The sequence below is a fragment of the Hevea brasiliensis genome, chromosome 8 (genome assembly GCF_030052815.1).
Source record: "Hevea brasiliensis isolate MT/VB/25A 57/8 chromosome 8, ASM3005281v1, whole genome shotgun sequence".
Taxonomy (NCBI): domain Eukaryota; kingdom Viridiplantae; phylum Streptophyta; class Magnoliopsida; order Malpighiales; family Euphorbiaceae; genus Hevea; species Hevea brasiliensis.
The window spans coordinates 95637068-95648297 of record NC_079500.1 but is presented as its reverse complement, the minus strand read 5'-3'; the positions used below and the strand labels follow the sequence as shown (position 1 = coordinate 95648297).

The 11230-nt window shown below is 28.8% G+C and overlaps 1 protein-coding gene across 1 annotated transcript; it reads right to left on the bottom strand.

Annotated features, from left to right (window-relative positions):
- Positions 1 to 9632: 9632 nt before the first annotated feature.
- Positions 9633 to 10686, bottom strand: LOC110646660 (uncharacterized). Its single transcript, XM_021800176.2, has 2 exons — positions 10039 to 10686; positions 9633 to 9945 (listed from the first exon to the last, which is right to left on the bottom strand). Exons 1-2 carry the CDS (start codon positions 10612 to 10614, stop codon positions 9856 to 9858), a joined length of 666 nt encoding a protein of 221 aa, XP_021655868.2. The 5' UTR covers positions 10615 to 10686; the 3' UTR covers positions 9633 to 9855.
- Between the last annotated feature and the right edge of the window lie 544 nt (positions 10687 to 11230).

Here is an 11230-nt window from a genome sequence, read left to right as displayed (position 1 = left end):
AGCTCTAGCTTTCTATTGACTCCTTCTCGTGTCTCATCTATCAGAACAATATCATCTGCAAACATCATGCACCAAGGAATACTCTCTTGTATATGTTTCGTCAATTCATCTAAAACTAATGTAAAAAGGTAAGGGCTTATGGCTGATCCTTGGTGTAATCCAATTGAGATCAGAAAATCTCTTGTATCCCCTCTCACTGTGCGCAAAATAGTAGTTGCTCCTTCATACATATCTTTCAACACTTGTATGTACCTAATAGATACCCTCTTTTATTCTAACACATTCCATAAGACATCTCTTGAAACACTATCATAAGTCTTCTCCAAATCAATAAAAACCATGTGTAGATCTTTCTTCACATCTTTATATTTCTCCATCAAGCTTCTAATGAGAAAGATCGCTTCCATAGTTTAAAGACCAAGCATGAAACCAAATTGATTGAGAGATATGGAAGTATCATGACGTAGTCGATCCTCCACAACTCTCTCCCACAACTTCATAGTAATGCTCATAAGTTTAATTCCTCTATAGTTTGAGCAACTCTGTATGTCTCCCTTATTTTTAAAAATAGGTACTAAGATACTCCTCCTCCATTCATCAGGCATTTTCTTTGAGTTTAGAATCTTATTAAATAATTTAGTTAATCATGCCACTCCCATATCTCCCAAACACATCCACACTTCAATTGGTATTTCATATGGTCCACAGGCTTTATCCACTTTCATTCTCTTAAGTGCTTCCTTTACTTCTGAAGATCTAATCCTTCTAGTATAATTCACATTCTTTTCTATTGTTCTATAATCTATATTCACGTTATTTACATTTTGACTATTATTAAAGAGATCATTAAAATAATTTCTCCATCTTTCTTTAATGTCCTCATCTTTCACCAACACTTTTCCTTCTTTATCCTTAATGTACCTAACTTGATTGAGATCTTGACATTTCCTTTCTCTCCTCCTTGCTAATCTATAAATATCTTTCTCCCATTCTTTAGTTCCAAGTTTCTCATATAGCTTTTCAAAGGCCTATGCTCTTGCTTGACTAACTGCCTTTTTTGTCTCTTTCTTTGCTATCTTGTACTGTTCATATGCCTCAATATTATCACATTTAGGTAATTTCTTATACCATTCTCTTTTTCTCTTCACTGCCTTTTGTACTTCCTCATTCCACCACCATCTCTCTTTTGAGGTTGGTCCATGTCATTAGACTCTCCAAGTACTTTTCTAGCTATTTCTCTAATCTTTAATGCCATCTGTATCCCCATATCATTGGCCTCCATATCCAGCTTTCATACTTCGGACTCGAGAAGCTCATTTTTGAACTTCACTTGCTTTCTCCTTTGAACTCCCACCACTTTGTTCGAGCTACACTATTTCTTCTAACCTTACTTGAATTATTCATAAACTTGACATCCAAGACCACCAACCGATGTTGACTTGTTAAAGCCTCTCCTGGAATGACCTTGCAATCCTTGCATAGAGCTCTATTTGTCTTCCTGGTTAAGAGGAAGTCGATTTAGCTTCTATGTTGTCCACTTTTGAAAGTTACTAAATGTGACTCTCTTTTTATAAAGTAGGTATTTGCTAGTATTAGGTCGTATGCCATAGTAAAATCCAGGATGCTTTTTCCCTCCTTATTTCGACTTCCAAAACCAAAACCTCCATGAACATTCTCATAACCTTGTCTATCACTTCTTACATGTCTATTCAAATCTCCACCAATGAAAACATTCTCTTTATTTGGTATGCTTTGCATTAAATCATCCATATCTTCCCAAAACCTTTGTTTACTCTCACTGTCTAGTCCTATTTATAGGGCATAAGCACTAACTATATTTATTGTTTCTCCTTCTAGTATTAGCTTTACTAGTATAATTCTATCTCCTACTCTTTTCACAACTATTACTGCATCATTCAATGTCTTGTTTATGATTATACCCACTCCGTTCTTATTTCTCTCCTTTCCGGTAAACCACAGTTTGTACCCTGAATTACCCACTTCCTTACTTTTCTCTCCTACCCATTTAGTCTCCTGAATGCAAGCAATATTCACCTTTCTCCTTTCCAAGGTATCCAAAAGCTCCAATAATTTTCCTGTAAGTGATCCAACATTCCAAATACCAACCCTGATCCTCCTCCTAACCTGCTCCTTCCTAATTGGTCTCCTTCTATGATATCTTCTATTATTTTCTATGTCTATCTTATGTTATGTTCCACTATCTGTTCTACTATCTGTCCTATGGACTAACTTCTTTACCCACACCCATCCATGATGTGGGAACTCTTGCTCACTTAACACCACACCCAAGCGCCGGCATGGCGCGTCGCTTTCGATGAACGCCCTACACCCTTGCATATTTCTCACTACACCCGGGTTCCGATGTAGCGCATCGTTAGTAGAGGACGCCCCAACGTTTATATCATTTGAATCTATATCATAAGGTGTGACGAAATTTTTACGCTGGTTGTCACCTACTGCAACCCTCCTCCTTTATCCGGGCTTGGGACCGGCTAAGTGCAAATTACTTAGACGGAGTTAATTATACAAATTATACAATATAAAAATAATATTTTAATATCATTTTTAAAATATTTAATTATTTTGTTTAAATAATATTAAAAAATGACTTTTGTTAATATTAAAATATTATTTTTATATTGTATAATTAATTAATTTGCTTATATATCAAATAATTTATTTAAATAAATTATTTAATATTTAATTATTTTTTAATATTAAACTATTATTTTTTATATTGTATAATTAATTAATTTGTTTATATATCAATTAATTTATTTAAATAAATTATTTAATATTTAATTATAAATAAAAATATTATTTTTATTATTCAATATTATTAATTGGAATAGTAAAAAATTTTTAATTTTAATTAATTATATGAAAATATAAAAATATTTTTTTTATATTTTCAGTTTAATTAATAATATTGAATAATAAAAATAATATTTTTATTTTTATTAATTAATTATACAATATAAAAATAATATTTTAATATTTTAAAAAATAATTAAATAATTACACATTTTTGTTAATTGGGCTAATTTGAGTATAAATAAAAACTTATGGGTTAAATTGGACCAAAAGTTAAAAATGGGCTAAATTGAACCTTCTCAACAAGTACAAGGAGCAAATTGAACCTTATTCCTTTTATATTTCATATGGAGAGATTTTAAACTTCTTTGGAAGTATTCTATTATGCACATTACAAGCCATTAATAATGTTTCTCCCCATAGATTCATTAGTAATTTTGCATGCATAACTATAGCATTAATCATATCTACCAATGTTCTATTTTTCCTTTCAACTAAACCATTCTGTTATGGGGTATAAGGAGCACTTGTTTGTTGAATCAAACCATTTTCTTCACAAAAACCAGAAAATTCATTTGGAAAGTATTCACCACCTCTATCACTTCGTAGGATTTTAATGTTCCTTTCCAATTGATTTTCTACTAAGGCTTTATAAATTTTAAACAATGCAAAAGCTTGTTCTTTTGTTCTCATTAAATAAACATGAGTAAATATAGAATGATCATCTGTAAAAGTAATAAAGTATCTATTACCTCCTCTAGTTAAATGACCATCTAATTCATAAATATTAGAATGTATAAGTTCAAGCAATTCTGTTGTTCTTTCATTCTTTGGAAAATGTTTCTTGGTCATCTTTGCTTGTATGCGTATTTCACATTTTCCAAAATTGTCATTAACACTAGGAATCAATCCATGCTTAGACATATATTTAATTGATTAAAAATTAGTGCGTGATAAACAAGCATGCCATGATATAAATATCCCTGTACAATAAAAATACTATTTAAAGAGAAAATAACTTTTTCTACTTTTGTGACCACCTTCAGACATTTCTCGCACAATAAATTTGCAGAAATCAGATTCTTCCTCATATCGGAAATATAAAAAACATCTGTTAAAATTAACTTCTTTCTAGAAGCGAATTGAAGTTCAACAGTTCTTTTTCTAAGAACCCTGGCAGTGTCTTGATTTCCCATTAAAACTTTTTTATCTTTTGCCACAACTTTATAAATTTTAAATAGATTTTTGTTGTTGCATATATGAACAGTAGCACCAGAATCATACCACTAATCAGCAAATTTCTCAATTGTTGCCATGTTGCATTTTGTTACCATATTGATATTAAGTCTAGTAACCATGGCAATAATTTCTAAAATAGATGGCTTATTTTTAACAACATTTGCCTTTTTTTAATCAATGCTTTCTTCCAATTTTAACTTCCTATAGAACTTGCATTCTTTCTTAAAATGACTCTTTTTTTCCACAGAAAAAAACATTACTTGTTTTTCTTATTATTGGTAGAATTAGAACTTGAATTAACATCAGTATACTTTCTCTTTTTTCCATACTTGGTATTTCTAGATTTCTTAGTTCTAAACTCTATATTATTCACTTTAGTACCAGACTCTAAAGCATTATTCTCACGAATGCTAGTCTCTTCTTCAATATGAACATGCTTTATAAGTTGGTCTATGGTGAAAACTTTAGAAGTGTGCAATAGTTTCTTTCTATAATTATTCCGAGTGATTGGCAATTTTGCAATCACAGTAGCCACTTGAAGTTCTTCAGACACTTCTATTTTCAAATCTTTGAGTCTAGATGCTAAAACAAGCAATTCATCAACTTGATTCATAACAGATTTATTTTTTGACATTTGAAACTCAAAAAACTTCATACTTGTAAATTTGTCTATACCTTATTTTTCAAAAGCATACTTATTCTCTAAGACCTATCAGATTTCTTATGGAGTTTTGATAGGTTGAAATAAATCATATAGTTTATCAGAAAGAGAACTGAAAATAAATCCTTTGCATCGAACTTCATCTTGAGCGAGGAAGGGAGATCAGTGAAGAGCCTGCAGTTCGGCTTTGCTTGGAAAAACCAATATTCATCATCTTTTCACTGAGCAAGCCTATGTAGTTCAGCAAAAACTATCACTATGGGCTCAAGTCCCTTAGCTCGGCAAAGACCTCTAAAGGCCACCATAGTCCACCAAGAATTCGGATGCACTTGAGCTACACTAACTCGGTGGAAATTCAGAATGTCTTTATAAAATTCATCCAAGGAAAACCACAGCTCGGCTTTTAATTGTTCTTCAGGTCGATTTTGTCAAAGAAATGATCGGCTCAAAGATCCCCATGACATCAGATAAGCTCGAAAGAGTCGATCAGGAGATTGTATTCTTGGCTAATGGATTGGAGTTCGGCATCCCCGGGGACAGAGGCAATTCGTCCATGAGTAGATTTTCTTTCCTTGTGGTTGAAGCTTGTGCTTGTTTCGACCTGGCTGGCTGACTAGAGATTGAAATAATGGCTGTAGTAGGTTCAGATCGCCCATTCGGACTAGTCTCATCACCTTCTTCTGAGGTCTATGAAAAGTGAACGAAAGGGGGGCTCGCAACTCTCTGACCTTTGATACCACTCATTTTTGAAAAGTAAAGATAAACTTAACCGAAAAAAGATTAAAACCCTTACCAAAGTGTAAATCGAAGCCCGAAAATTCAGAAACTAAGAGAGAATGTCAGGTTGCTTAGAGAAGTTGAGAATAGCATCAGTGTGCAAATGACGCATTGGTTATTCCATGTCATTATTATATGCATAATAAATAATTTTTAATAATTAATTATAATAAAATTTATTATAATTAATAATTATGATAAAATTATTGTATATATAATAATTATATTCTAAAATGTTTTCAAACTAATTATAACTTGCTTATAAAAAAGACAAACTTTATAGGAGAAATTATTTTATTTACTTATAAAAAGATAATTATATGTTGAATTTAAAAACTATGCACATGTATTGGAAGAACTTAATAATTTGTCCAGAGCCTCTTTCTCTCACATACTGACCGGTGGCAAAGCAAAAGCAATGCATTTATTATTATTATTATTATTATAACTTTCAAATGCAACCGCACAAAGGGAAATTCTAAAATTTTGGTTTGTGTTGTAAGCCGTTAAATGGTTTTTTTAACATTACTATTTTTAATGTTGTAGCTCAGTGGTACTATAATTATTTTTAAGATTATAAAATTTTAAGTTTGAGTTTTTGTAGTTGGTGATATAAAATATTCATATTCATTTGATTTCAATTATTAAGATTATCAAAATCTCCCACGTTCATGTTTTACAATACAACAACACTTAATCATTGGTAAGATATTATGCTAATTGTCACGTTATGCTATGATAAGGTATAATTGATAAAAGTTAAAAAATATATGATTTAATTATTAATTTTTTTTTAGTATGAGTATAATTGTAAAAAAAAATTATAAGAATTTTTTTAGTAATTTTCCCTAATCATTTTAATTTATACAAAATTTAAAATTATTTTTAAAATTAAGAATTAATTAATAATTTAATTAAAATTAATTTGATTGACTTGAAAATATTTCAATATAAAAAAATAATAAAATAAAGAATGAAAAGGGAAATATTTAACATGACATGAAATGAAATAATATCAAAAAATTTATAACATATAGATATGAAATTAGTTTTGAATATAATTGAATGGTGAAAAATAATTTATATAGTCAATTTTATTTAGTGTTGGAGACTTAATTATTATTGTTATTGTATATATTTTAATTAATTATATATATATATATATATATATATATATATATATATATATATATATATATATATATATATATATCTTTTGTACTAAATATTTAAAAAAATATATTTTTTACTCTTTAAATTATTCTAACAATGAATAAAATATTGATAAAAATGATCTTTTTTAAATTTAATTAATATTTTAAATATCTAAATTCATTTCAAATTTAATTTTACTAAATAAATAATAATTCAACCTCTTTGAATTTGTATATCTTAACTAAACTACATAAATATATTTGTAATTAATATTCCATTTTTCTAAATTTAATAATTTTAAAGAAATTAAAAAAATCTATACTTTCAATTTTTTTTAAATTTATCTTATATTAATTAAATTATCAATTTAATTTTATACTTTTCAATTTTATCAATTACACTATCATTAAGTTGATGTGACACCTGATTTGATAATTGATATGAGATTTTTATTATTAAAATAAAAATAAAATAAAATTGATAAAAATTAAAAAATTAAAATTTTAATTAATAATTTTTATAATATAAAATAAAATTATAAAGATTTAAAAAGTATAATTTTTTTTAACGATGATCTCTTAAAAAATATATAGTTTTTAACAACCAAACCTGATAAAAATTAAAAGTAAAACTTAATATCAAAGATATTTAAAATAAAATTTTGAAAAATAACGTGCCCATATTCATCCTAGAACAAACAACATTCCCAAAAGAAATTATTAAAAAAAAAAAAGACCTACTTAAATCTAGGTTAACTTCAATTCACTTCAAGCTAGCAATATATCTACAAAAAAAGCTTTGGATAAAGATTATAGAGGGGGCAGAGAGTAGTAGGTAACAGATGGATTAAGGAGCACAAACGAAAATGATTAACAGGGAAAGATGACAGACCTGACCCGCTGCAGATGTCCAGTAGGGTTTGGAAAGGGGAGAACACAAAAAGTGGATTATATAAAACTCTCTAAATTACCATTTCAATTATATATATATATATATATATATATATATATATATATATATATATATATATATATATTCTATTGAAAAATGATGTACGCATAAAATTAATTTTACCTTGGATTTTTTTTATCTTTAGTTTGATTAGATTATTAATTTAAATTCAAAATTTAATAACAAATAAGAATTGGCATTAAACAGTAACATAAATTTGATTGGATTCAACTTTTTTTAGCATTGATTTTTTTTTCTAGATTTTAATTTGATTTAATTTAGTTCATTTTTCTCAAGTTGGATTTGAAGTGCTGGAGAACCGTGATCTTTCTTCCTACAGGCAAAGAAAGAATGCTGAATGTAGGAAATCCACAAAATCTTTTACCGCTTCAGCAAAGGGAAACCTGTTAACCCTCCTGCCAATAACAAGCTTCAAGCTCACTATGGATATTACCATGTCTTCTTGATGATTCAAATTACTATCTTATGAATTAAAATAGTAGAACGAAATTGATTTATTATATATATATATATATATATATATATATATATACACACTAATTTCATGTCATTGGTTATCTAAAAAATTGAAAATAACTTTATATATTTTACTATGCCAATTTTTTTACTAGTTAAGTTAATGATATAACATAAAAATTTGGAAAATTTTAATAAAAGAAAATTTAGAATATATTTAGTTTATTTTAGACTTAAGTGAAGTGGTAAAAAAAATTAAAATGAAAATTAGATTTTTTTTAAGAGTTGAAGTATTAAATAATAATTTAACATAAAAATTTTAAAAATGGTTGTGGCAAAAACATGTCTACTATTGAATTTGAATTTTTTATTTTTAAGTGGAATATTGAGAGGGTAGGAATATAAATTTAAATTTACTAAATAAATTATATTTTAATCACTGCATCAAAATAAATTATGCGACCATGATTAATTTACAATAAAAAAAAGAAAAAGGACGCTTGTGTGATAATAATAATAATAATAATAATAATAATAATAATAATAATAATAAAAGAAAAAAAAAAGTGACAAACAATTAAAAAAGACAAAGTAGCCATGGAAAAGCGGGCACAAAGCAGTAAAAGAAGAAAAACAAAGGGCTATACGTCATCCCTACGCCATCATCAACGGCCGCGGAAGGATTCCGTCAAGAGGAAGTTGCAGAAAAAGAAGAAGAAAACAGGAAAGGTAAGTTGACGACAAATTATTCCATGCAATGAATCGAATAGATTATATCTATTAATTACAATGAGATTTATTATAATAAAATTATTATATATATAATGATTATGTTTTAAAATTTTTTTAAATTGATCATAATTTATAAAATAAGTAAATTTTATTAAAGAAATTATCTTGTTTATTTAGAGTATATACTCTTTCTCTTATATATGTGTAAGGAAAATTATTTTATACATCCAATAATTAATATACCAAATACTTATAAAAAGATTATTACACATTGAATTTAGAAATGCTAAATTTATATCTTTATGAATAAATTGCATATGTATTTAAATAACTCAATAATTTGTCTAGCACCTCTTTCTCTCACATACATATTTGTAGTATCCATACTCTATGTTTTAAGGATAAATCGTAATTTTGAGAAAGTAAGGTGCACTTTGGAGCATTTTATAATTGGCCGCTTTATAGGGCTAAGTTTGGTTTTTGGCACCAATTTTTGTACAGAGGGAGGAAGACGAATTATTAGAGAGGGAAAGAAGGAAGGTTGATTAGATAAACCGCAATTTGAGGTTCAGCCGATAGTGATTGGTGGCAAAGCAAGTTCATGTGCTTTGCAACACAGCAACCTGACATTATTTGACGATCTTGGGGAATGGGGAAACCCACAAATCATCCATTACCGGGTACCGAACTAAGCTCTCCACGTAGTCTATACCAGAAACTGAATCATTAATTCGTTTGCATGAAACTTGTTGATTTATGAGAGATTCGCATTGGCAAACACAGTTTACATGGTCTGGCAAAATCCTTTACGCAACAATTGATTTATTGTATATATAGATATACTGATTGTCTAAAAAGGCAAACTTGATTCCATTGACCAGAGTGGAAAATTATCACACAGGATATATACACAACGACACATCAGAGCACTGAAACAACCAAAAAGACGAAAAGAAATAAAACCCATGCTTCAAACTCAAGACGAATTTTCCGAACTGCCACTTCTAGTTCCCATGCCCAGAACAAGATCAGAGATCCACTTGAGTAATAACTTCCCCAAGAAAGACTTTTGTAAGAACTGTTTTAGACTGCAAAGATTCCTTGAGTAGCTTCAAAGCCTGGCCAAATAAGAAATCAGTCATATCAGCCACTCGGCTAGCTATAGCTAATAATTTTATTGGATATATACACAAAATGAATAGCTTAATTACCTCAGCCATGTCTAAATCAACCACCCTTTCTTCAAGTGCACTTAATTCCAGGATCTTGAACTTGTTGAGCAGAGCAATGCTTGATATGGAAGACATAGGGCTCACCTCCAAATTATCCATCACCATGTAAGTTACCACACCCTTCACAAAACCCTTCTCAGCAGAAGGCACCCGCTCATCACGATATGGTCTGAAAACGCAACTAGGACAAGTCCCATTTGGTTCCTTAACTGTGTTTTTGTTACAATATCGACATTTGTATAGTTTCGTGGGGAGTTCATCACTAGACAATAAGAGAGGGACTTCAGTGGCGGAGATGGAAACTGTTGGCTTCAAAATGGATTCTTTAATTTGGCTTGTGCTCATGTAAGATTCACCGAGTTCGTCAACGCTCTTATACAGGTCCCCTAGGCAACCCACCATGTCTTGCTCTGTTAAGAGCCTAATTACAGACCCTATAGGGAGAGTAAGAAGGTATAGAAGGAAATCGACAAAATCTTTTCCTGCTTCTGCAAAAAGAACCTTGTGGCTCTTTTTGTCTATCAGAAGCTTCAAGCTGACTTTGGATGTTGCCATATTGCGTGGATGAGGGTGACTAGAATTTGGCTTTGAAGGTTTTAATTCCTGATGCTTGTTTCTTAGAGTGAGAGGGATATTTATAAGGGTGCGCCTAGCTGGCTTGGCATAGTGATCAAAGGCACTCCTCAATTTTCTTGTTATAAAAAATAAAGATAATTGTAAAAGAAAAAAAATCCGTAATTTTTAAATATATAATTTTTTTTTAATTTTAACTCATACAATAAAAATTATTAAATAAATCTTCAACTTTTTAACTCTTATTAATTCTATTATATCGTTATCTTACTTACAAAAACACCGTATCAATTGTCACATCCAGCCAAAAATAGAGTACAATTAGTAAAAATTAAAAAACACATGATTTAATTGGTAATTTGTTTTAGTATGGAGTATAATTGTAAAAAAATTATAAGTGTAGGATTGTTTTAGCAATTTTTCTTATTCATTTTAATTTATACAAAATTTAAAATTATTTTTAAAATGAAAGTTAATTAATAATTTAATTTAAATTAATTTGATTGATCTGAAAATATTTTAACATAAAAATATAATAAAATAATGATGAAAGAAAGAAGGAAAAATGAGATATTTAAAATGACGTGAAATGAAATAA